Source organism: Oncorhynchus mykiss, chromosome 18 (genome assembly GCF_057628025.1).
Source record: "Oncorhynchus mykiss isolate SJ-2025 chromosome 18, ASM5762802v1, whole genome shotgun sequence".
Taxonomy (NCBI): domain Eukaryota; kingdom Metazoa; phylum Chordata; class Actinopteri; order Salmoniformes; family Salmonidae; genus Oncorhynchus; species Oncorhynchus mykiss.
In genome coordinates this window covers 21,235,748-21,263,685 of record NC_143039.1, presented here as the reverse complement: position 1 = coordinate 21,263,685, position 27,938 = coordinate 21,235,748, and the positions used below count along the sequence as shown (strand labels likewise).

At 42.0% G+C, this 27,938-nt stretch overlaps 1 protein-coding gene across 2 annotated transcripts; it reads left to right on the top strand.

The window, feature by feature from the left end:
• Positions 1–629: 629 nt before the first annotated feature.
• LOC110495493 (adhesion G protein-coupled receptor G7-like) lies at positions 630–13,794 on the top strand. 2 transcript variants are annotated; one of them, XM_021570770.3, is made up of 16 exons: positions 630–870; positions 2,098–2,376; positions 3,074–3,178; positions 3,277–3,386; positions 3,829–3,972; positions 4,092–4,177; positions 4,329–4,462; positions 4,866–4,979; positions 5,294–5,463; positions 7,053–7,205; positions 8,812–8,924; positions 9,551–9,882; positions 11,693–11,774; positions 12,267–12,425; positions 12,737–12,896; positions 13,149–13,794. In XM_021570770.3, exons 1-16 carry the CDS (start codon positions 834–836, stop codon positions 13,353–13,355), a joined length of 2,385 nt encoding a protein of 794 aa, XP_021426445.3. In that variant the 5' UTR covers positions 630–833; the 3' UTR covers positions 13,356–13,794. The 2 variants fall into 2 exon arrangements, with proteins under 2 accessions (XP_021426445.3, XP_090063839.1); XM_090207713.1 differs by having other exon boundaries at positions 799–870; positions 3,096–3,178.
• The last annotated feature ends 14,144 nt before the right edge of the window (positions 13,795–27,938 follow it).

Below are 27,938 nucleotides of genomic sequence, written 5' to 3'. Positions count from 1 at the left end.
GTATTTATAAAGACCTTCTTACATCAGCTGATATCTCAAAGTGCTGGACAGAAACGCAGCCTAAAACCCCAAACAGCAAGCAATGCAGGTGTAGAAGCACGGCACCTAGGAAAAACTCCCTAGAAAGGCCAGAACCTAGGAAGAAACCTACAGAGGGACCAGGCTATGAGAGGTGGCCAATCGTCTTCTGGCTGTGACAGTACTCAACAATTCATTTGTTTCTAAATGATAGTTTCGGAAACCATGTTCTAGAGAAGTCTACCCTCTAGTGTCCTCACATTCTAATCCAGACCTCCAACACTCCAACCCAGTTCCATTGTTTAAAACTATTCCCCTCTGATCAGGAGATCGAATTACACATGCTGTAGTGGAAAAACGTTTCTGTTTACCAAAACATGTACTGTACCTTCCCAGCTGCAACCAATAATGTGTTGCATAGAGAAGGGTAATGCTATTGGTTAACTGGTCCTCACAGTATCCATCCATGTGTAACCATTTTATTCATCCAGTCATGTAGCTGATCTGATCTGTTCCCAGGCCGTCATTGAAAATAAGAATTTGTTCTTAACTGACTTGCCTGGTTAAATAAAGGTAAAATAAAAAATAAAAAATAAAAAAAAAAATCTACTTGTGTGTGTCTTTACTGATCCTGTTGGCAATGTGAGTTGTGTTGGAGCCACTGTACAGTACTTCCCCCTTAATTTCAATAGTAAATCATTAACTGGTATCTGCACGTCACTACAGTCTCTGTGACAGGAGGAGAGCAGCATAAGACCCACAGACGGTCTAATAATGTGCAGTCTGATGACACCGGATGACTGGAAACAGCAGAAATGAAAGAGCTATGGATTATGGTTGTCTTTGCTACAGGTAAGACTTGCTATATATTTGATCCATTCAGGGTGGTTTAAGAACACATGCACTTTCCATGACACACAGTGCTTTCAGAAAAGATTCAGACCCCTTACTTTTTCCACATTTTGTTACGTTACAGTCTTATTCTAAAATGTTTTAGATTGATTAAATCTACACACAATACCCCATAATGACAAAGCAAAAACATTTTTGCTAATTTATGAAAAATGTAAAAATGAAATATTACATTTACATAAGTGTTCAGACCCTTTACTCAGTACTTTGTTAAAGCATCAGCGATTACAACATCGAGTCTTCTTGGATATGAGTGTGGTACACCTGTATTTGGGAAGTTTCTCGCATTCAGTTTGGATGAGGAACCTTGCTGCACAGCTATTGTCAGGTCTCTCCAGAGATGTTCAATCGGGTTCAAGTCCGGGCTCTGCCTGGGCCACTCAAGGACATTCAGAGACTTGTCCTGAAGCCACTCTTGCATTGTCCTGGCTGTGTGCTTAGGGTCATTGTCCTGTTGGAAGGTGAACCTTCACCCCAATCTGAGGTCCTGAGTGCTCTGGATCATGTTTTCATCAAGGATCTGGCCACTCTACCATAAAGGCCTGAGTGCTACAGAGATGGCTGTCCTTCAACAGGACATAGCTTTGGGAAGCATTGGAGTCAACATGGGCCAGCATCCCTTTCCATGTCATCTCTTATGATGTTGTTGTTAAGAGTCTTCTGTGATTGAGAATTATGTTGGAAAATTGCTTTCAATTCAGATGTGCAAAAATGTATGATGCATTTAACTTAACAAATGATTATTGCCAATATATGACCTAACAGTTTTTACAGTTTGGTTTATGAATTTTGAAGTTTTATAGTCAATGAATGATTGATATTTTGTCTGTTTGCTGCAAGGGATACAGTAGCATCAGTGAAGACATTGTTTCAGACTTTATTTTTATACCAACACTATTTAGATGTATTGTTAAGTTGTTGTTTACATACTGTGAATAGACTACAGTCAGGTCCTAAATACAGTTGATAACAGAGTAGCCTTTGCTATCAGCCGTTTATTGGCAGTGATAATGACTTCTTTCTCACATAAAGTACAGTAGAAAACATTTCTACACTGATGCAGACACAATGAAACTGGAACAGCATGGATCATCTCCTATGATTATAGGAACTGACACTATGTATCCTTGTTTATGTTGTTTACAGAGTTAATTATCTTTTTTAAAGTCTCCTTTCCACAGGAGGATCTCATCACATCCTCTGCCATTCCAACCACCATTGACATAAAAAACCCAACAACTGATGACCCTATAACCCTAAATACTACTGGTCTTCCAACTACTGGTTACCCTACCTCTATCCCTATCACCAGTACCAGTCTCCCCACCACCTCCAACACCACCTCTATCACCACAACCCCTCCTCTGGTCTGTATAAATGGTGGTGAGCTGCAGAGTGGAGTCTGTATCTGTCCTGATGAGTGGACCGGAGACACCTGTTCAGAGGGTACATCCACACACTTACACTATACCTCACCCTGGATCTACCATTGACTCCTCCACAATACTACACTACTATACCTAACCCTGGATCTACCATTCAGACTCCTCCACAATATTACACTACTATACCTAACCCTGGATCTACCATTCAGACTCCTCCACAATACTACACTACTATACTTAACCCTGGATCTAACATTCAGACTCCTCCACAATACTACACTACTATACCTAACCCTGGATCTACCATTCAGACTCCTCCACAATACTACACTACTATACCTAACCCTGGATCTACCATTCACAGTACACACCACTACATTACTATACCTAACCCTGGATCTCCCATTCACAGTACACACCACTACACTACTATACATAACCCTGGATCTACCATTCACAGTACACACCACTACACTACTATACCTAACCCTGGATCTACCATTCAGACTCCTCCACAATACTACACTACTATACCTAACCCTGGATCTACCATTCAGACTCCTCCACAATAATACACTACTATACCTAACCCTGGATCTACCATTCAGACTCCTCCACAATACTACATTACTATACCTAAACCTGGATCTCATATTCACAGTCCACAACACTACTCCTTGGATTTCACATTCAGAATGTGTATTTCATGTTTGCAGTCATACATTTGGTCCATATTGAAATGCATTTTACTTCAATAGGGTATTTCTGCAATTCCACCAGGAAGGATGGATTCTCCTTCCCAAGAACAGTGGTTGGCTGGTCTGCTTATTCAGAAGAGTCATGTGATGAGAAGACAACCAGTGGTATGTTACTTTTATTCACCTAAAATGACAAAAATGTTACAGTCTTAATTAATGTTGTATTAGGTAACACAAAATCTTTACTATCTTGGTTCCTCCAGCTGGTTTACCAGTAGCCTTAGCAGAATGTTCAAATAACACTGGATCTCCACAGTTTGATGCTCCTAACAGGCTGGAGTGTGAATTAACCCTCAGTGACATTCTAGGAAATGTAAGTCAATAGGTATATTTTTTTATAATCTTGATTTATGACCAGCCTCAATTTAGCATTTTTCAGGTCAGTTACAGTCATCATTATGAGGAGTGGATCTTACAGTTTGAAGATCAGTAACAACTGGCTTCTACCTTCAGATCATGTATTCTGCTCCTTTATTCTGCTTAACAGTTTTAGGAACTTTTCTTTCTTGTGTTTCACATTGCATTTAGTAGATGTTCTTATCCAGACTGACTTACAGTAATGGGTGCATACATTTTCATACTGGTCCCCTGTGGGCATTGAACCCACAACACTGGTATTTCAAGGGCCATGCTCTACCAACTGAGCAACATAGTTAGTACTGGCAACTATAATATCCAAATGCACTCACAGTTCAGCATGTTGCTGCTACTTATACAATGTTCTGTTGACAAACAATACTAAAATTCCTGTTCAGATCTCCAGCAGTTCATCTCATTTACGAAAGTTAGCCTTCAGTACTCAGATCCTGACCTCCCAACCAAAGTGGCTGTCAGCTGACAACATCACCACAGCAGCTCAGATAGCTAACACACTGCTTCAGTCTGCAAATATCACAGAGGTATAACATGTTTTGAAATCAAGTCGTGAACTATGACATGTTCTGGAGAGAAACGTGAGGTTGTTACTGCAGTGACTTGAACACTTGAGGTTCATCCCCTGGTTTTGATTATGTTGCAGGACATCACAGTGGCAGCTGTAACCACCATCAGTCAGCTGCTGAATGCCAGTGAGGAGAGTACACAGGAGAGAGACGCTGTCCAAAAGTACAGGAGTGTGTGTGTGTGTGTGGTGTGTGTGTGTGTGTGTGTGTGTGTGTGTGGTGGTTTGCGTTTCTGCATATGTTTGAGTTTATGTGTGTACGTGTGCCTCTGCATGGTGCATGCAAACTAATGTTTTTCTGTGTTTCTCTCCCAGCCTCACAGAGACCCTAGAGATGTTTTCCCTGGACCAGAACAATAATGTGTCCTCGGTGGTTCGGCCCAACGTGGCAGTCCAGTCTGTCCAAGTACCAAGTGACACAGTAGGGATCCAGTTTACTGCTCTGACTGGTGGGTGGGACTGCTAGTGAACCTACATACTGGCATTTAAAGTGAAAGTTTATATCTGTGTTGACAGTCTAGTTCTATCACCTCATTTTTAAATGTTTCTCCTCTGCTGTCAATAAGGTTTGGAATGGATTTGAATTGGTGTACTACAGACAAGAACAGATACAGTGGAGGCTGCTGAGGGGAGGACGACTCATAATAATGGATGGAACAGAGCGAATGGAATGGCATAAAACACATGGAAACCGCGTGTTTGATGTATTTGATACCATTCCGCTGATTCCACTCCAGCCGTTACCATGAGCCCATTCTCCCCAATTAAGGTTCCACCAGCCTCCTGTGGTACAGAAGTAACACTATATTGTTCTGCTTTCGATTGCTAAATCAGTTTAATCTCCGTCTCCAGGAAGATCTGGTAATTTTGTGGCCAACAGAATTCATCTCAACACCAATACCTCTGAACTGATAGCTGACAAAGGAGGTTCTACCGATGTCCAGATTGTTATCAAATTCCCACCAGGTGAGTCAATGCTGGTATGCTAACAGTGTAGATCCTCAATATTTAATTTCCTTATACGCTTTCACCGAGAGCGCTTAACTGCTCTTTGTGGTGGCCAAAATCAGGTCAGCAATGCCAAATATTTAGATTGTCCAATAAAGATGAGTCATATGACATATGGATAGGTAAACTATTGAGAAATAATTAGGCTTCCATGATAGTTCTACAAGGCAAGGTCAAGCTACTCGTGTATACGTTCTGATATGAACAGCAATCTCTCTCTCCCCACTCTCTCTCTCCCTCTACCCTCTCTCATTCAATTTCACTCTACTCAGTTTTGCATAGTAAAAACACAAACCACTCCATTGGTTTTGTGCTCTACCAAAACGACCGGTTCTTCAGGTCCAAGGCTTTCAGAGCTTCTCCAGGAACCAGCAGAAGGGTCATCTCTGCTAACCTGGGACAAGTGTCTGGGTTACATGTTGAGATGCTCTTCAAGCCCACAGTAAGATTTCTCTTGGAATAAGTAAACACATCGTGGTCCAAATCTATCTGCGAAATATAATGGGAAGTTGTCCATTATCTTCAGTGCATTTGGAAAGTATTCAGACCCTTTCACTTTTCCCACATTTTGTTACGTTACACCCTTATTAAAAAATGTACTAAATTGCTATTTTACCTCATCAATCTACGTACACACAATACCCCATAATGACAAAGCAAAAACAGGTTCTTAGAAATGTTTGTAAATGTATTAAACATTAAAAAAACGTATATTACATTTACGTAAGTATTCAGACCCTTTTCTCAGTACTTTGTTGAAGCACCTTTGGCAGCGATGACAGCCGTTCAAAGACTCCTGCATTGTCTTGGCTGTGTGCTTAGGGTCATTGTCCTGTTGGAATTTGAAACCTTGCCCCAGTCTGAGGGCCTGAGTGCTCTGGAGCAGGTTTTCATCAAGGCTATCTTTGTACTTTGCTCCGTTCAACTGAAAAACATCCCCACAGCATGATGCTGCCACCACCATGCTTCACCGTAGGCATGGTGCCAGGCCAAAGAGTTCAATCTTGGTTTCATCAGACCTGAGAATCTTGTTTCTCATGGCCCGAGTCCTTTAGGTGCCTTTTGTCAAACTCCAAGCGGGCTGTCATGTGCCTTTTACTGAGGGGTGGCTTCCGTCTGGCCACTCTACCATAAATGCCTGATTGATGGAGTGCTGCAGAGATGGTTGTCCTTCTGGAAGGTTCTCTCATCTTCACAGAGGAACTCTGGCGCTCTGTCAGAGTGACCATCTTCTCCCCCAATTGCTCAGTTTGGCTGGGCGGCCAGTTCTAGGAAGATTCTTGGTGGTTCCGAACTTCTTCCATTTAAGAATGGAAGTGTTCTTGGGGACCTTCAACGCTGCAGAACTTTTTTGGTACCCTTCCCCAGATCTGTGCCTCAACACAATCCTGTCTCGGAGCTCTACGGACAATTCCTTCGACCTCATGGCTTGGTTTTTGATCTGACATGCACTGTCAACTGTGAGACCGCGTATAGACAGGTGTGCCTTTCCAAATCATGTTCAATCAATTTAATTTACCACACATGGTAAATCAAGTTGTAGAAACATCTCAAGGATTATCAATGGAAACAGGATGCACCTGAGCTCAATTTCGAGTCTCATAGCAAAGTGTCTGAATAGTTATGTAAATAAGGTATTTCAGCATTTAATTTTTACACATTTACAAACATTTCTTAAAACCTGTTTTTCCTTTGTCATTATGGGGTATTTTGTGTAGATTGCTGAGGATTTTTTTAAAAGTTAATTTTAGACTAAGACTAGGCTAGTGGCTGTGGATTTTTGTTCCTCCCTTGTACTTGATTGATAATTAAGATGACTAATGGCTTATCTGCCATTAAGAACAAGGAAGCAAATATTGCATTGTATATAATATGATGTATCATAATTGAAACTTCTTCTTTCCACATTTGCGTGATGACCTTTCATACTTCACAATTGACTTTATAATTTTTTTTGAATGAGGAATACTATCAGTGCATGTCTTTTTCTGAAGGATTTACAGTGAGTTTGTGTCTGTTCTCACTTCTCAGGCTGGCCCAAACACCTCCCTCTATGACTTTGCCTGCGTGTCATGGAACTACACGTTGAAAGACTGGAGCACCTTTGGCTGCTCCAAAGTCAACCACTCAGCAGACGGCCTGCGATGTTTCTGTAATCACACCACTAACTTTGCTGTGCTGATGGTGAGTAGCTAGCTGCCTTCATCTCCCTTTTACTGACCACACGCTGACCTATGGAGGGGTTCACAAACCTTTTTGAAACATGACCCCATTTTGATATCTGAAAGTTCTTGTGACCCCAACCATGTGAATTTCTTTTTGTAATTAAGAGCAATGTTTAGTTTTTTTTAGTTGGGTCTATGGTGCTATGGCAGTCAATTGCAAAACATTCTAACAGTATTTATGATTGTTTTCTCAACTCACCATCACATACATTTAATGTGAGGCTATGACAGTCAATGTAAATTGGTCTGACATAAAGTCTCTTATCTCACCATCACTAATGAGATGGTGAGATAAGAGACATGATGCATGTCGTGTCGGATGTTCTCAAAATCAGGTGGTGTGGTTGCCAGTGTTCACCTCATCTCTGCTGTCACCTCTAACCTGGATCGATATTTGGTTTTAATGCAAACTAGAACACTAATTCCAGCCTCACACAGATATGAGCTGTCAAAGGGGTATCATGAGTTTCAATACTCAGAGCGAGACGGCAGGATATTTAATCCCTTTGGGTCAGGAACCAAAATGCTTTGTCTGCAGCATTCGGTCATATGACGGCACAATCTGTTTTCGATTTCACTTACCGGCATGTCAACTGAGGCAGGATCACAGTCAAACAGATTTCTCTCCAATAAGAAATATTTTTTTCTGAATGCACTGATTCAGTCACTCGACTGTAGAATGTTTTTGTATTTTACCTGCATTCTTGTGTTCAGTTTCCCAAATATGTAATTTACATAGGCAAGGAGACACATTTTATTTTCATTACACAGAAAGTCAACAAAGTCTGTTTTGTTTGTCCACCATTCGATCTCATGGAATCTGTTTTTCGTCAATATAGCCATGCAGCCGATCCTCTGTGCAGTTTCATGCTTGAATCGTGAGACAGAACAATATATCCTTGTGAATAGCACCCCGACATGTAGCTAACAAAAGTAAATGAACGGGCATCTCGGCCCTCACAACTAACATCCATTTGGAAAGCTGGGGAGTTTTTTAGTGGTTCAGTCAGTTTCCTATTGATTGCTAGCTATATTGATTGCTAGCTATATACTTCTTAGATTTACATTGTTATCAGACAAAGGTATTGATGTGAGTTTCTGTACCTCCTCACACCTTGTTTTCACCATATCGATTGTTGCGGTAATATACCTGAAATAGTGTGTGGTTTCATACAGTAGTGGGCCTAGCCATTCACCATGGGAATAGAGTGACCACATGTCCCGGATTGTGCAGGACAGTCCTCCATTTTGGACCTTTGTCCCGCAACCAAACCATCAACACATTCAAACACCACCACCAATTTAGATTTTTTTTTATTTGTCCAGTATTTCAGTCAGACATTCCAACCTGTCTCTTGCAGTCACGTTGAGCTTACGAAAAAATAGACTTGCAAATCATAAGGATGTGGTAGCCTAAGCCATGGGGATGTTAAACCCTTCTCCAGTCATTGATGAGATCTGATATTCTGCAGAGCGCAGGATGAGACATTGGCCTATCCTCAACAAACATTTCTGACTGTGACAAACTTAGTGTTGAAATATATATTTTTATTTTCTTTCTGCAGTCGTTCAGGAGGGACTTTAAATACGCTGATGAGCTAAACTGGATCACCACATTGGGATGCTCCATGTCCATCATAGGGTTGAGTTTAACAATAACATTCCAGATGGTGACCAGGTAAGATCCTACAGGGTTCCAGAACCAATTCAAAATATACAGTAACATTCCAGATGGTGACCAGGTAAGATCCTACAGGGTTCCAGAACCAATTCAAAATATACAGTAACATTCCAGATGGTGACCCGGTAAGATCCTACAGGGTTCCAGAACCAATTCAAAATATACAATAACATTCCAGTTGGTGACCCGGTAAGATCCTACAGGGTTCCAGAACCAATTCAAAATATACAATAACATTCCAGTTGGTGACCCGGTAAGATCCTACAGTGTCCAGAACCAATTCAAAATATACAGTAACATTCCAGATGGTGACCCGGTAAGATCCTACAGTGTCCAGAACCAATTCAAAATATACAATAACATTCCAGTTGGTGACCCGGTAAGATCCTACAGTGTCCAGAACCAATTCAAAATATACAATAACATTCCAGTTGGTGACCCAGTAAGATCCTACAGGGATCCAGAAGCAATTCAGAATGATCAATAGTGTAAAGAAGCCCTTTGTCTGATCCAACAGGACTTGATAGGTGAAACCATTATAAAACCCACTATTAATGAACCAACACATCCATAGCTACACATCTAACTTCCCTAACATAGTGTTGTCTATCACCTGTCCCCAGGAAATCACGCAAAACCAACCCAACGGTCCTGTTAGTGAGCGTCTGCGTGTGTCTCCTGATCTTCACCCTCCTCTTCATGTTGGGAGTGAGCAACCCTCATAAACAGCTGGGCAAACCTAAAATACAGGAGGACAACATTCTCCCCCCGTCCGACACACACACAGAGCGGGACAGAGGGCCCTGTACTGCAGTGGCAGTCCTGCTGCAGTACTTCCTGTTGGGGACGTTCACCTGGAACACGCTGTACGCCACACATGTCTTCCTAATGATCAGAAACAGCCTGGCCACCAGCCCATCACACTTCACAGCCTATACCGTGGCCATCGGATGGGGTAGGACAGCATGGAGAAACATCAAGTATTTAGTCGTTTCGGCTGACATTAGACCTGGGCTCCTTGAACTAAAACTAATGCTAGGTGATATTTTCAGGCTCTAATAAGCCTGAAATAGAACTTAAAAGCTACTTGTATAGTGATGTAATGTCTTTAGAGGATGTATGTGTGGTATATACAGTGCCTTGCGAAAGTATTCGGCCCCCTTGAACTTTGCGACCTTTTGCCACATTTCAGGCTTCAAACATAAATATATAAAACTGTATTTTTTTGTGAAGAATCAACAACAAGTGGGACACAATCATGAAGTGGAACGACATTTATTGGATATTTCAAACTTTTTTAACAAATCAAAAACTGAAAAATTGGGCGTGCAAAATTATTCAGCCCCCTTAAGTTAATACTTTGTAGCGTCACCTTTTGCTGCGATTACAGCTGTAAGTCGCTTGGGGTATGCCTCTATCAGTTTTGCACATCGAGAGACTGAAATTTTTTCCCATTCCTCCTTGCAAAACAGCTCGAGCTCAGTGAGGTTGGATGGAGAGCATTTGTGAACAGCAGTTTTCAGTTCTTTCCACAGATTCTCGATTGGATTCAGGTCTGGACTTTGACTTGGCCATTCTAACACCTGGATATATTTATTTTTGAACCATTCCATTGTAGATTTTGCTTTATGTTTTGGATCATTGTCTTGTTGGAAGACAAATCTCCGTCCCAGTCTCAGGTCTTTTGCAGACTCCATCAGGTTTTCTTCCAGAATGGTCCTGTATTTAACTCCATCCATCTTCCCATCAATTGTAACCATCTTCCCTGTCCCTGCTGAAGAAAAGCAGGCCCAAACCATGATGCTGCCACCACCATGTTTGACAGTGGGGATGGTGTGTTCAGGCTGATGAGCTGTGTTGCTTTTACACCAAACATAACGTTTTGCATTGTTGCCAAAAAGTTCAATTTTGGTTTCATCTGACCAGAGCACCTTCTTCCACATGTTTGGTGTGTCTCCCAGGTGGCTTGTGGCAAACTTTAAACGACACTTTTTATGGATATCTTTAAGAAATGGCTTTCTTCTTGCCACTCTTCCATAAAGGCCAAATTTGTGCAATATACGACTGATTGTTGTCCTATGGACAGAGTCTCCCACCTCAGCTGTAGATCTCTGCAGTTCATCCAGAGTGATCATGGGCCTCTTGGCTGCATCTCTGATCAGTCTTCTCCTTGTATGAGCTGAAAGTTAAGAGGGACGGCAGCTCCTTGGGATGTTTATAGCTTGGGAAATCTTTTTGTATCCAAATCCGGCTTTAAACTTCTTCACAACAGTATCTCGGACCTGCCTGGTGTGTTCCTTGTTCTTCATGATGCTCTCTGCGCTTTTAACGGACCTCTGAGACTATCACAGTGCAGGTGCATTTATACGGAGACTTGATTACACACAGATGGATTGTATTTATCATCATTAGTCATTTAGGTCAACATTGGATCATTCAGAGATCCTCACTGAACTTCTGGAGAGAGTTTGCTGCACTGAAAGTGAAGGGGCTGAATAATTTTGCACGCCCAATTTTTCAGTTTTTGATTTGTTAAAAAAGTTTGAAATATCCAATAAATGTCGTTCCACTTCATGATTGTGTCCCACTTGTTGTTGATTCTTCACAAAAAAATACAGTTTTATATCTTTATGTTTGAAGCCTGAAATGTGGCAAAAGGTCGCAAAGTTCAAGGGGGCCGAATACTTTCGCAAGGCACTGTATATACTATGTATATGGCTGCATGCAAATCTACCAGGAAATAACAACATCATTCTCTCCTTTAGGATTGCCTGCAGTTGTGGTGGCCCTCACCTTAGGAATTAGTTACAGAGTGGATGGTCCACTGGGATACAGGCAGGAGGAATTGTGAGTCAATACTACTACTGTACTACTACTCTGTACTGTGTTGTACTGTACTATACTGTACTTGAAAGAGAGCGACCCGGCTCAACGTATTTATTTTTTTGTAAACCACTGCATGGGCAGTGTGTGGGGTACATGGGGACAGTCTGATTGGCTGAAGCCACGAGCTGGAGGTGATGAATATCTCTCAAATGAACTGTACTGAATTGTACTGTACTACCAATATCAATGTGGGGCAATTGCTGTATAAAATGTTATAACTAATACTGTAAAAGCTTTTCCCTATCAATGTTTGTATTGCATGCTTTTAAAGATGGTTAAGAACAATTACAAAAGTTGTAAAAAACAAGAAGAACGATCCATTGTGTTGGAAAGGTTTCTTGTTTACTTATGCCACCCACCACATTTACTTTATACCACATTATTCAAATCGCTGGCATCCTGTTTTGTCTGTCACATTGTCCCACTCTCTAATTCATTCATTTGACCTCTCAGTTGCTGGCTTGCTGCCCTCGATCCAAAGGGGAACTTTGACTTCAAGCTGCCAATGTTTTGGGGGTTCCTGGTCCCTGTGGCGTTCATGCTTATCTTCAACACAGTGGTGTTGGTATGTTTTACAGTTACAACAGCCAAGACCAACCCACATTTAACCAGGTAACATTAATTGGGGCATTTTGGAGGCACAAAGTACAAACTTGTAGTCATTAAGATGTCTTGATTTAAATGCCTACTAACGCGCTTGTTTATTTTTCATTGTATTTCAATGAAAAGCTGTTATAAATAAAATGTATTATTATTTTGTTATTGTTAATTCAGTCATTAGTAATCAAATCATACAATTTAATAAGCACCGTGCACTAACCCACTCAGTCAATGGAAGCATACTGTTCTTATACCACAGCATTACAACAATCTATTACAGCAGTCTATTACAGCAATCTAAGTATGTTGGTTATGTTTCCCAGTACAAGACACACATCGATGAAGAAGAAGTTCCTCAGTAGCTTTTCTCTGGCTGTGGTGCTCGGTCTCTCCTGGATCCTGGGCTATCTGTTGCTCATTACACAGAACCAGACCATGTACACCATACTCAACATCTCCTTCTGTGTTCTCACCACCACTCAGGTAGTAAATGTATGCACTCACTACTGTAAGTCACTCTGGATAAGAGCGTCTGCTGAATGAATCAAATGTCAACTAGAAATACTAGTGTACTATTGTACCACAGAATCCAGACATAATTGAAAATTAGACACCTAGTAAACATAAATAAATTGATCTGCTCTTTATGGAAATGATATCTTTTGCTTGTCATTTCGCTTGTCCTTGTGTGTTCCTGAAAATCCTTGATAATGTCTTTGTGTTTTTGCTCCACAGGGCTTGCAGATTTTCATTCTGTTCACCGCAAGAACATCAATTGTCAAGAAAATGATGTCAAGTACTTTGAAATCTATCTCTAGTGTTGGGATCCCTCTTCACACTAGGAAGTTCAGTCTATGGCGAGGCGAGCACAGTGATAACGTAGAATCATACACACAACAGGACACTGATCTGTCATTTCCACCTTGTTCCACAGACATCTAACTGATGGGCTGCAAGTTCAACCTCTGTTGTAAAATATCTCATATACCTCCACTATTGTCCTATAATATACAGTATAATACACACAACATTTTGTATGACGTATATTCACTGTGAATTCCCTTAGAAGTTGTGTTGTCCAATGAAATATCAAAATAAAGGAAGTCGCACACTGCATGCATCATCTCCCAACAATTTAATGGGTATTTACCAACGTTTCGGCATCACTGTGCCTCCCTTCAACCTGTTGTAAAATGTTTTATGTACCACACTATTGTCATATAATATACAGTATAATACACACCATTTTCTATCAATGTATTGTTACTGTGAATTCCCTCAGAAGTTGTTGTCCAAGGATTTTTTGGCTATGCACATTTTTGTAAATATATATATTTTTAAATGTAACTGTTTTGAATAAAACTGATTATTCTCTTTGAAACTGTTCAGTATTTTTTTGTTAGAAAAAAACCTCAGAAAATAGCTTTAAACAGTGCAGCTTAGGTGTCACGTAGCTAGGAGTGGTGGGTGCGAAGTCAGGCGCAGAGAGCAGAGGTTCAGGGAAATCCGTATTTATTCCAGTAAGGAAAGGTCACGCCAAAACAACAGGCGAAAAATAAAGACCGACCCAAAACAGGACACTAAACAGTCCAAACAATAACCAAACACAACCATCTACAAACAGAACCGAGAATAAGCCCACACAAAAGCAGGTGGGCATAGAAGGCTTAAATAGCCCTGAACCAAACCCCAAACAAGAAACAGGTGAAACCAATACAGACATAACCAACAGAAAAGAAAGGGAATCGGTGGCAGCTAATAGACCGGTGACTACGACCGCCGAGTGCCGCCCGTACAGGAAGAGTAGCCACCTTCGGTGGAAGTCGTGACATTAGGCGTGGGCCAAGTTCGGTCTTTACCGCACTTAAAATGTATTAACATTTTACTGCAGTGTGAAAAATCAGGGTCACATAGAGGGATTCTTGGTAACAATCTACTTTGAAACAAAAGTATACACCACACACACATGGTCATGTATTTTTTTTTAAAGACACCTGTACAATACCAGATAAAGAATTTAAATGTATTCCATTTTGAGTTTGCATCCTAATTTTAGACTTTATATACTTCACAGAAGCCTGAAATATAACAAAACTGTTTGACATAGAAACACCTGATTTTTCATCCTTAAACAAAACAAAAAAACCAAACACCCATGAGGCCAAAGAGGGCACTTTTGGTCATTGACTGCAGGAAAGGGCCTGTACAGCACAAGCTGAAAGCTGCAGCTGCCAATTACATATGTGGTAGTACAAGGCAACAAAAGAAGGTCAGGCTAGGACGCTACGGGACAGCAAGGATGAGAGGGTTCGCCAGGAAGAGATCGAGGAGGTATGAAAGGCTGAGGAAGAAAGCAGGCATGTCAGAGGGGGTCTGAAAGGAGAACGAAGAAAACAAAACATTCTGCAGCATTGACGCTCCCCATGAACACAGTGTCTCCATCATTCTTAAATGGAATGGAAGAAGTTGGGAACCATCAATACTCTTCCTAGAGCTGGCCGCCCAGCCAAACTGAGCAATCGGGGGAGAAGGGCCTTTGTCAGGGAAGTGACCAAGAACATGATGGTCACTCTGACAGAGCTCCAGAGTTCCTCTGTGGAGATGGAAAACCTTCCAGAAGGACAACCATCTCCGGCAGCACTCCACCAATCAGGCCTTTATGGTAGAGTGGCCAGACGGAAGCCACACCTCAGTAAAAGGCACTTGACAGCTCGCTTGGAGTTTGACAAAAGGCACCTAAAGGACTCGGACCATGAGAAACAAGATTCTCTGGTCTGATGAAACCAAGATTGAACTCTTTGGCCTGATGCCAAGCGTCAAGTCCGGAGGAAAACTGGCACCATGCCTACAGTGAAGCATGGTGGTGGCAGCTTGGTGAGCATGGTGGTGGCTGCTGTGAGGATATTTTTCAGTGGCAGGGACTGGGAGACTAGTGAGGGTTGAGGTACAGAGAGATTCAGAGAGATTCAGAGAGATTCAGAGAGATTCTTGACGAAAACCTGCTCCAGATTACTCAGGACGTCAGACTGGGGCAACGGTTCACCGTCCAATAGGATAATGACCCTAAGCACACATCCTAGACAATGCAGGAGTGGCTTCGGGACAAGTTTCTGAATGTCCTTGAGTGGCCCAGACAGAGCCCGGACTTGAACCCAATCAAACATCTCTGGAGAGACCTGAAAATAGCTGTGCAGCAACGCTCCCCATCCAACCTGACAGAGCTTAAGAGGATTTGCAGAGAAGAATGGGAGAAGCTCCCCAAATACAGGCTTGTAGCGTTATACCCAATAAGACTCGAGGCTGTAATCGCTGCCAAAGGTGCTTCAACAAAGTACTAAGTACATATTTCAGTTTTTTATTTTTAATACATTTACAAAAAATTCTAAAAACCTGTTCTTGCTTTGTCATTATGGGGTAATGTGTGTAGATTGATAAGTGGAGAAACTATTTAATCAATTTTAGAAACAGGCTGTAACATAACAAAATGTGGAAAAAGTCAAGGGGTCTGAATACTTTTCGAATGCCCTGTATACAGTGCCTTGCGAAAGTATTCGGCCCCCTTGAACTTTGCGACCTTTTGCCACATTTCAGGCTTCAAACATAAAGATATAAAACTGTATTTTTTTGTGAAGAATCAACAACAAGTGGGACACAATCATGAAGTGGAACGACATTTTTTGGATATTTCAAACTTTTTTAACAAATCAAAAACTGAAAAATTGGGCGTGCAAAATTATTCAGCCCCCTTAAGTTAATACTTTGTAGCGCCACCTTTTGCTGCGATTACAGCTGTAAGTCACTTGGGGTATGTCTCTATCAGTTTTGCACATCGAGAGACTGACATTTTTTCCCATTCCTCCTTGCAAAACAGCTCGAGCTCAGTGAGGTTGGATGGAGAGCATTTGTGAACAGCAGTTTTTAGTTCTTTCCACAGATTCTCGATTGGATTCAGGTCTGGACTTTGACTTGGCCATTCTAACACCTGGATATGTTTATTTTTGAACCATTCCATTGTAGATTTTGCTTTATGTTTTGGATCATTGTCTTGTTGGAAGACAAATCTCCGTCCCAGTCTCAGGTCTTTTGCAGACTCCATCAGGTTTTCTTCCAGAATGGTCCTGTATTTGGCTCCATCCATCTTCCCATCAATTTTAACCATCTTCCCTGTCCCTGCTGAAGAAAAGCAGGCCCAAACCATGATGCTGCCACCACCATGTTTGACAGTGGGGATGGTGTGTTCAGGCTGATGAGCTGTGTTGCTTTTACGCCAAACATAACGTTTTGCATTGTTGCCAAAAAGTTCAATTTTTGTTTCATCTGACCAGAGCACCTTCTTCCACATGTTTGGTGTGTCTCCCAGGTGGCTTGTGGCAAACTTTAAACAACACTTTTTATGGATATCTTTAAGAAATGGCTTTCTTCTTGCCACTCTTCCATAAAGGCCAGATTTGTGCAATATACGACTGATTGTTGTCCTATGGACAGAGTCTCCCACCTCAGCTGTAGATCTCTGCAGTTCATCCAGAGTGATCATGGGCCTCTTGGCTGCATCTCTGATCAGTCTTCTCCTTGTATGAGCTGAAAGTTAAGAGGGACGGCAGGTCTTGGTAGATTTGCAGTGGTCTGATACTCCTTCCATTTCAATATTATCGCTTGCACAGTGCTCCTTGGGATGTTTATAGCTTGGGAAATCTTTTTGTATCCAAATCCGGCTTTAAACTTCTTCACAACAGTATCTCGGACCTGCCTGGTGTGTTCCTTGTTCTTCATGATGCTCTCTGCGCTTTTAACGGACCTCTGAGACTATCACAGTGCAGGTGCATTTATACGGAGACTTGATTACACACAGGTGGATTGTATTTATCATCATAAGTCATTTAGGTCAACATTGGATCATTCAGAGATCCTCACTGAACTGCTGGAGAGAGTTTGCTGCACTGAAAGTAAAGGGGCTGAATAATTTTGCACGCCCAATTTTTCAGTTTGTTAAAAAAGTTTGAAATATCCAATAAATGTCATTCCACTTCATGATTGTGTCCCACTTGTTGTTGATTAAAAAAAATACAGTTTTATATCTATGTTTGAAGCCTGAAATTTGGAAAAAGGTCGCAAAGTTCAAGGGGGCCGAATACTTTCGCAAGGCACTGTATATATAGTGCATATTTTATGTTTGTTTACTGTCTGTATATTCTGTTTACTGTGGCAGCACCATTTCACAGAGTCAAATTCCTGTACATGCAAATGTATTTGGTGAATAAAGGTGATTCCTTGAAGGAGGAAGGAGTAGCGATTGCAGTGCCATCCGGCTCACATAAGACTCAGGATGGAGACTACCTGTCAGGTGAGCCAACAGCGATGACACACATTGTATTTTAGATATTATACTTCCTTGCAGTCAACATTTGCTAGAAATAGTCCTCTGCCCAGTGCTTTTAGAATTGTCCATGCTCCCTGACTGCCTAGGTTTTGTTAGACTTGTATCAAGCTGGACAGAGTGAAGAGACTGAATGTAGGTCCATTATCATTTCAACACAGTTTAGATTTGGTTTGAGTCATTTCAATGTCGTTTAAGATAATAATAAAACAAATCAGAAGATAAAATAAATTATTCTGGGCCAGATTGAATGGGCTCGTGGGCCAGATTGAATGGGCTCGTGGGCCAGATTGAATGGGCTCGTGGGCCGGATTGAATGGGCTCGTGGGCCGGATTGAATGGGCTCGTGGGCCAGATTGAATGGGCTCGTGGGCCAGATTGAATGGGCTCATGGGCCAGATTGAATGGGCTCGTGGGCCAGATTGAATGGGCTCGTGGGCCAGATTGAATGGGCTCGTGGGCCAGATTGAATGGGCTCGTGGGCCAGATTGAATGGGCTCGTGGGCCAGATTGAATGGGCTCGTGGGCCAGATTGAATGGGCTCGTGGGCCTTATTGAATGGGCTCGTGGGCCGCATTCATCTGTGATGTATCCAATCTATACTAGCCTAAACTAGACCTAGGAAAAACAAGATTACAATAAAGGATGACTGTGGTATCATATTATGGAGAGTTGATGTTGATGGAAATGTAGCTGTGACCTCAAGGGGTGATGTTGATGTTACCAGGAATTATGATGCTCATACTGTACTGTATATCTGCGTTGTGCCTGTCAAACAAAGTCTGATGTGAAGTTTATACAAATTCTTATTTACATATGATTTGGTTTTTCTCAATGAATGATATTGTCACTATATATGACAGTTAGGATATCTCCTTACTGGTACCTTAATGTAGCACATTCACACCATTAGTAAGTCTCAAATCATTTAAGTATGTATGACACTGTGAATTTATTCCTTCTATCACTATTTTGTGTTCATGGATGCCAAGGGAAGCCAGGCTTCCCCCAAAATAAAAATAAATGTATCTCACAGGAGAAAGCATCCTAGCAAGCAAAACAGCGCCCTCTGTCTCTCTACGTGTCTATCTCATTCTGTCTGGTCCAAAGGAGTACGACATTGTTGCTGCCCGTAGCATTGAAGGCAAGTGAAGCCAGCGTGCATCTGGCCTCCCTTGACCAAAAAGTATAAAACAAGCGTTGAGCTAAGCGAGCTCAACTGTGAGTGGTCCTGGCCCACCAAAAAAAAAAAAGTGTAAAGTGTAACGGATGTAAAACGGCTAGCTTAGTTAGCGGTGCGCGCTAAATAGCGTTTCAATCGGTAACGTCACTTGCTCTGAGACCTTGAAGTAGTGGTTCCCCTTGCTCTGCAAGGGCCCGTGGCTTTTGTGGAGCGATGGGTAACAATGCTTCGTGGGTGACTGTTGTTGATGTGTGCAGAGGGTCCCTGGTTCGAGCCCGGGTATGGGCGAGGGGACGGTTTAAAGTTATACTGTTACACTAGCAAGGCCAGCTCGGATTTTGGCTCACTCCTATCAAATTCCATTGACAGCATACGTCATTGACAGAAAACTGAATTGTTGCGTTTCGTTGTGTTGTTGTCCTCCAGTGGCTAGCTAGCTAAAATTGTCCCTTTCCTACATTAAGGCATGGATGGAGATAGGGATTTGGACCTCCGTACTGGCCGATGATTATAATGGCGATTCTGATCCAACCATTAATTCATACATTGTTGTGCCCCTGGCCTGAGAGGATGGAAATTCAATATGTAACTGCAGTAACGTTAGATGGGTTAGAAGGCGAATGTTTTAACTCGCTAATGTTGCCCCACGAATGGAAGCCAGGTAGCCTAGGACAACAAAAAATAAAAGCATGTACTGTATGACAGAGTGATAGACCGTTTCCTCAACATGAAAGAGAGGATGATGGAATTGGCTTTTTTCTAAGTAACCATTAGGGTGAGTCAACATGTTTTTCTGCTTTTACTCACACAGAAATCAGAATCATTGGCAGCCACAACATATTTAGTTTACATTGATTGGATTAAATTGTTTTGGTATATTTTAGTTGACACTGTATTAGACTCAGCAGATGTGATTTGATGGTGTTCAAATGTTGAAGTTTTGCTGGAATAGTGGAGGAAGCTCCCGTTTTAAATTTTGAGCCCTTTTTTCTCCCCAATTTTGTGGTAATCCATTGGTAGTCAGTCTTATCTCATCGCTGCAACTCCCGTATGGACTCAGGAGAGGTGAAAGCCGAGAGCCGTGCATCCTCCGAAACACAACACAACCCAACCAAGCCAACCAAGCTTCTTGACACAATGCCCACTTAACCCGGAAGCCAGCCGCACCAATGTGTAGGAGGAAACACCATACACCTGATGACCTGTCAGCGTGCACTGCGCCCGGCCAGCCGCTAGCACTGCATTCTTAGACCACTGTGCCGCTCAGGAGGCAGCTCCTGTTTTCTTTGCGACTTGTGGTAACTCTCTGTGGTCCGAAAATGTTGTAAACATGAACTTGCTTGACCATGCTGCAGGTCATGTAACGGTACACGCAATATGCTTTGTGGACTTCATTGGACTTCATTGGACAGAGCTATACGGTTTTGTGATAAGACAAAGGTGTGGTTGAGTTGTCTCGGTCTTTATGCTTATATATCACGGTCGCAAGGACAATTAATTAACAGGTTATAGAGCAAACAAGCAATTATTACAACATATGTTGAAATATGTCTTTCTTTTGTTTGGGGGGGGGGCTTGGCTTCACCAATGATTTTACCCACATACCGGTACTGATAAGTAAGCAGTTCACTGTTAGTCTACACCTGTTGTTTACGAAGCATGTGACAAATACATTATGATTTGATTTTGACGCAGCCTCTGTGTCTACCTTCAACTACCATGTGGTGGCGCCAAACTCTTCCTCTAAAATAAGGATTTCTTACGGCAGTGGAACGTTCCATCTAAACTGTTCACCAGTCTTCCTCATTATTGTGCAGATAAATAGAGATGTTTATGAAAACACTTTGAGCATATTCACTGTCACATATGTATGTCTAATTTCAATAATTCAAGTTTCATAAGGCTAATTTAAGGGTACATTCTTAAAGAACTGCTATACATTTTGCCCACTATAATTATTAAAAACAGTTCAGACTTTGAGCCTTCATTAGGAACATGCACCTTGGCTGGACTGCAAATAGCGACAGACTGGATGCTTCTATTTTGCATGAGTCGGTTAGAAACTAGAAACCATTCTACATTTTAAGTTAATTGTAATGATGTGGAAACAACATTGCATCAAAACACATTAATTTCACATGTGAAGTGTTCCACAAACACTTGTTTTCACATGAAAATCATGTTTTCACATGTGAGTTGTTCTATAGATTCATGTATACATGACAACACATTCAAGCCAGATAGATGTCTCCCCCCGCCCCCCTCCATCTGATTTAAACAGAAACAACAGGGGAGGCATGCAGGAGAACACAACATCACAATCATAAAGAATACATTCTCTGGGTGTTGGAAAATGCAAGGCCTTCAAAACACAACAGTCTGTTACCACAGCAACGGCTCAGCTGGAAGCTGACTGGATCCAGGGTCATCAACCAGGGGGTGAGAGATTGTGGACAGGGGATGTCGAGATTCTCCAGCCCCTATCCTGATCCAAGCTCTGAATCATCCCACAGCAAGTTTGCTGAACTTTGTGGGAGCTCAGCTTCCAGATCAAAGTTGAATTTGCTAAGGCTGCTGGGAGAACCAGAGAGAGTGTGTTTTTGAGTGTGTGTGTGTGTGTGTGTGCGAGCGTGCGTGCGTGCGTGTGTGCGTGCGTGTGTGGTGATTCATCTAGGAGAATTTTGACCTTGAAAGGAAAACAATGAATGTCTCCCACTGAGATAAATGTTGGCTGGCGTTTGGCCCTTCAGTCTTTGTTATGGATCCCTCGGCTGTTTCTCAAATACCCTTTCAGCAAGTTATAGGGTAGTCAATGAGACTAACTATACTCTGACTATGACCACATGAGTAGAACTGTCAGGATATATTTCACGTGTTTGAGGAATCTGTGTGATTTGGATCGACCACATTGTTTGTATCTACCGCTGGATGAGAAGCCTGAATCCTGTCCCTTCCGCCTCCCCTCCTCTCCTGTGCTGTCAACGCTTGGCTCTGGTCTCCATTACAGCCCTTGAATGTATCAGCTTCAGCTAATATTAGAATAAGAAAAACAACAAGGGAAAGAAAAATAAAATAAGCCTTTTTTTCTTTCAGGGGGCTCGTCACTCTGACCCAAAAGTTTAGCACATTTCGTGACGTGCCTAGGAACCTTGCCACGTGCCGGGGGCTGTGACCTCACGTGGGCCTGCCGATCTAAGGCATGTGTGGCGAAGGTTTTGGGATCCACACCCCCTACTGTTTCACGGGATACACCCGAGCACAAAAAAAAACGGCATTCTGACAGCTCTTGCTCCTTCATGCTTCTTCCCCCTCCATAGTATCTGTTCAGTGTCATTCGGTGAGATGGATGTTGTGAGCATGGTGGCAAGGAGTGGCCAAGGCTCTTCCTGATGGTTGCAGTCTGCTCTTCCTCTGAGAAACAGGATGTGTGGAGTGATCTAGTGTAGTGTGTAACATTAGTGTAGATATCTTGTATCTCAAACAACATTTTTACCTGACAGCAGAATCACTCCGTGCCAATGTGCACATCCTACATTATATTGGCAATGAGTAGTGAACAGGCTTTGACCTGTGTCAAGTAGCTTTCTATATCAGTTTGTTTTTCACATTCACACGGAAATCTACTAATAACACATCAACAGCAGTACCATGAACAACAACATTTTGTCTAAAGGTAGATATATAGATTGGACTCCCTAAGGGCTGATTCGATGGACATGCCCTCCTGTGTTCTGAGGATGCCGTTGTCCAGGCTGTTCTCATAGACTAGACGTAACATAGTAAACAGAAATCCGGGACACTCAAATTAGAAATATATGTTACGTTTGGTATGTTTACATAAGACTGGATGGCAAAAACGAAAGGTTGCGTGAACGAATCTCGTCACGGACAACTTTATTTTAGCTAATTAGTGACTTTGCAACTACTTATTACTTTTTAGCTACTTTGCAGCTACATAGCTTGTTAGCTAACCCTTCCCCGAAACTTAACCCTTTAACCTAACTCCTAACCTTAACCCTAACGTATAACCCTTAATCCTAACTCCTAGCCTAGCTAACGTTAGCATTAGCCATCTAGCTAACGTTAGCATTAGCCACATAGCTAACGTTAACCACAACAAATTGCAATTTGTAACAGCATACAAATTGCAATTCGTAACATAGCATAAAAATTGTAATTTGTAACATATCATACAAATTGTAATTCGTAACATATCATACATATTATAATTTGTATCATATCCTACAAAATGGATGATGGACAACCACAAATGAATACATATCATACCAAACGTAACATATCATACTAATTTGAGCGTCCAGGATTTTCATTTACTATGTTATATCTACCCCTCAGTCCAGGTTGCAGGCCTTTGTCAATTTGTTCCTTTTGGACATATCCCAAGACCAGTGACGAATGGCATCTGTGGAAGAAATATGCCTCGCTTTAAGGGTAGAGAGAGAGAGATCATGTGATTAGTGATATCTACCATGCCAACTTGTTTCTTACTGTAGTTCTGAGCTTGTAGCTTCTCTCTCTGTCTCTCTCCCCCTCTCACTTTCTCTCTCCTCCTATCTCACTGAGCTCCAGACCCACTGCCCATCAGCAACGTCTATCTCTTTCTCTAATGGAAAAGGTGACTCCTCTGAACAGAGAGAACAGAGCCACGGGGGTTCTGCTCTTGCCCTTCTCAATAAAGAGAATCATCTCCATTACAAAATGGCCTGTGATGATTTAAAACCAGCCCAGGGTGGAAACATTAGAGAATAATGCTTCTGATGATGAGGATCCCGGCCTGTTTTCATATGTCAGCTTTCATTTAAAGCCATTGTGGGGTTTAATTGTGAGCCATTGAGGAGGATTGATGGGTGCTACACTGCATTAGTAATCCTTTCCCAGTTCATACCTGAAGATGCCAAGGACTGGGAAAGGAGCAGTACAAATGACATCACACATGGTTTCATGAAATGAACTTGAAGAAATAAAATGCTAAGTGTTAGCTAAGCCATTATTAATTGCTGTTGTTGTGGTTTGGAAATCTTGTTTGTACCAAGAGATACATTGCTATTTCATCAAGCACCTGTGCACACTTTTATGGTTAAAGTGTACAGCTATTTCCAACCATTTATTAACATACAACATCCCCAGTTGGCAATAAAAGGGAAGGGAGAGGACACATGCATAGTCTGGTCTGGTGTCTTCTTTGCAAACATGGAAGAACTTGAGCGTTAGTTAGCATGTGAAAGAACAGCGGAATGGCTGATAGAATATTCCTGTGGTGTTATGGACCATATGGAAGCATGTCCTGTTTTCAGTCTGAACTGGGGTTTACCATCAAAGTGGCCATAGTCATTCTATAAGATTTCTCCCCTATGAAGACCCTGCTGTGTTGGAAGTGGTGCGGGGCTCACCACAGACACAGGCTAATAGGACCATGATGTGCCCCTGATCCTTACTGCTATATTGAAGCTGTCCCCCGTCCTGTTACCCGACCACGCTATGCTGCTGAGGGGAAAGAGGGAGACCCGGAAACAGCAGTCAGACCTGTGGAATCTCACAGAGAAACTGAAGCTCATAAACATGCCCCCTCCACCTCCCCTCCTCTCCCATCACTGGCTCTTTGTAAACAATCGGAACACTCAGTGAGGGTCTGCGTCTCACTCTGCCCTCCTATGTAGCTCAGTTGGTAGAGCATGGCGCTTTCAGTGCCAGGGTTGTGGGTTTGAGTCCCATGGGGGACCAGTACACAGAAAAGTATGAACATGTATGCACTCACTACTGTACGTTGCTCTGGAGAAGAGCATATGACTAATGACTAAAATGATATTTGACTCTGCTGCAGACTCAAGTACCTTTCTGGAAGGTCTTCTCATCTACACCCTCTGTGATGTCAGGTCAACATCAACTACCTGTGAAGAGGCTAATTGAAAAGATGCCTCCCTTTTATTGTCCTGCAGGACTCATGCTGAGCTGAGCTGAACTGGATTTAAGAAAAAGCCCTTGTGAAGTGATTGATATTGTGCGGATGATGACTCAACTCGTAAATTAGCTCTCTCCCCTTGAATCTGGTCTCCTCTCTTCTCTGTGTCTTTTAAAGAGAGGAATTCCTGTGTATTTGGCGAACAAGCAGCTAGCGTTAAATCACAAAGATGGATGACTGCCTGGCCAGTCTGATTTTTCCTTGCCTGTGTTTTCACTTCAGGCATGTGTCAACAAAAGCAACAATGCAAAATACTTCCCTTTAATTTGGGAGGCTGGCAAGCAGTGTGTTGCCGTAGCGATAGTAGATTGTGGAGTATCTGAGGCTATTGTCACATAGCAGTATAATCTATACCACAGGAGGTTGGTGGCACCTTAATTGGGAGAACGGGCTTGTGGTAATGGTGGGAGCGGAATAGGTGGAATGGTATCAAATACATCAAACACATGGTTTCCATGGTTTCCATGTGTTTGATGTCATTCCATTTGCTCTGTTCCAGTCATTATTATGAGCCGTTCTCCCCTCAGCAGCCTCCTGTGATCTATACATTCTGTATCAGCTGACTGGGAACTACGGCGTTAAACTATACACAGTATCTTTGTGTTTCATCGACACACTTCATTTCAGTTAGTTAAAACCACTTCTGGTCTCTACAACTGGTTTGTGCTTTAATGACTTTCCTTTTCAGCTACAGCCATCTCTCCATGCTGACCTCAGAGCCATATAAACACTCAACTGGTGGACCTGTGATATGGTCTGAACTATACAGTATGTGCATGATCTAACAACATAACCACTCCTACAGCAGAGCATGGGCTATAAGTGAGGATATCTTGAGTTAGCTAGTGAATGTGGTGAAGCTGGAACAGCTTGAGTGGACAGGTGAGTTCTCCATTCTGATAAAACTGAAATAGAAGTGTTTCTCTTTCCAGAGTCTAAGGTAATCAAGTTTCATAGGACTCTAGTATTTAAAGGACTTTGCGCAAAGGCACCCTGGTATAGTATTTCTGTCAGTCAAACATGGGGCAGACACATGACAGCTTTTTCAGCCACCTCAAAAGAGTAGAGAAATCACCTCGGAAGTGAGACAGCTGGAATAGTGATTACATTTACAGAATGTTGTGTGTGTGATTTTACCGAGAACGTTGATGATTGATTCCTCATAATTAAGTTGTCACCAAAATATCACTCCAAAATACACCATAGCCCTACACCACAGTGTTGATGTCAAAACATGTATTTTCCTGTTCTGGAAAATGAAACACTTGTTCTTTAAGAGGCCTGGTTGTGTAAGTGAGTGAGGGAGTGAGTTAGAGGTGGTGGTACTGCATTATGCTACAGGGCTGGATAAAGCAGTGAGCACCACAGACACATATGGTGTTTGTTTAGAGTGGGGAGGGAGGTTCCCTCAGCTTTGTTCTCCTTAAATACAGCTGTATGTCAGGTGATGTGTCGAGTCTCTAGAATGTTTCACTGTGAGAAGAGGAATGAAAAGGCAGTGATCATGTGTGATTAGGGGAGTGTGAACTGACTATCCATACCTTTGATTCTCAGAATTCTATATTTCTATGACGTCATCACAAACACACACATTGATAAGGCCTTTAGGGGTGCTAGTCATCACAAACATACACTGTTGACAACTTTTTAGGGTCCTATGCAGTTTTTTAAATGTTTTTTTTTTACCCCTTTTTTCTCCTCAATTTCGTGGTTTCCAATTGGTAGTTACAGTCTTGTCTCATTGCTGCAACTCCCGTACGGACTCGGGAGAGGCGAAGGTCGAGAGCCATGCGTCCTCCGAAACACAACCCAACCAAGCCGCACTGCTTCTTGACACAATGCCCATCCAACCTGGAAGCCTATGCAGTTGCACAGTAACCAGGTTTACGGGTGATGCCATCAAAGTCACAAGCATTGTTGTTGCACTTATAGATTTGAATGCATTTCTTCAACAAAACCTGCAGACGCTTCAGGACTGGCATTGAGAACTGTTGCTTTAGATCATGTACACTGAAAGCACAAAGTCTGTTGTTGGCCACCATCCAAAAGACAGACAACAGGTGGAATTACTCTTTATGGCATTTTTGCTAGTTATTTATCCCCTGTGTGTCTAATGCCTTAAACTCATGATCAAGAGCATAATGTATTTAATAGCCATGAGCCATATGTAAGGTCTGTGCCACACTTCACTGGTGGTTCCAATAACCACGTTTATGGTGCCTGGAACTGAGACTTGTTTTATAGCCATTATACTGCTGATCTGGTCTTAGAGTATCTCTATAATAGTTGTGATGTAGACGCCAAGCGCTCATAGATTTATTTTAATTTTATTTTTTATTTCACCTTTATTTAACCAGGTAGGCCAGTTGAGAACAAGTTCTCATTTACAACTTCAACCTGGCCAAGATAAAGCAAAGCAGTGCGACACAAACAACAACACAGAGTTACACATGGAATAAACAAGTATACAGTCACACAATAGATAAGTCTAAATACAGTGTGTGCAAATCAGGTAAGATAAGGGAGGTAAAGGCAATAAATAGGCCATAGTGGTGAAGTAATTACAATTGAGCAATTAAACACTGGAGTGATAGATGTGCAGAAGATGAATGTGCAAGTAGAGATACTGGGGTGCAAAGGTATGCAACCATATTACATAGACATTATTCCGGGGGTAACTGCAAAATTATATTACACTAGTTATGTATGAGGTACTGTAACACTGCAATTACTGCTGCTAACTCTGTTTTCAGACCATGTAAAGACTTTCAGATGCCTTGTAAACGTCAGATGTCAGATGCGTTGGTCTTCTTTGACAGTGGGAATCAAGTTGTTCATTTACTACTCTACTTTACCACTGTATCTTTTCTTCAGTTTTTCCTCTTGGAGATGTGGTGCGTCCACAGAGGTTCGTTTCTACACCCGTTTAGCGTGGGAGTCGAGAGGTCGGGGACTTTTCTTGGAGCAAACATGTTTTGGTTGTGACGG

Bases quoted from the DNA above. Each gene is read 5' to 3' on its own strand.
- LOC110495493 (XM_021570770.3), top strand. From the start codon at position 834: ATGAAAGAGCTATGGATTATGGTTGTCTTTGCTACAG. The intron at 3,387-3,828 runs GTAAGTCAATAG...ATTCCTGTTCAG, and splicing joins TCAGTGACATTCTAGGAAAT to ATCTCCAGCAGTTCATCTCA. The intron at 8,925-9,550 runs GTAAGATCCTAC...ACCTGTCCCCAG, and splicing joins ACATTCCAGATGGTGACCAG to GAAATCACGCAAAACCAACC.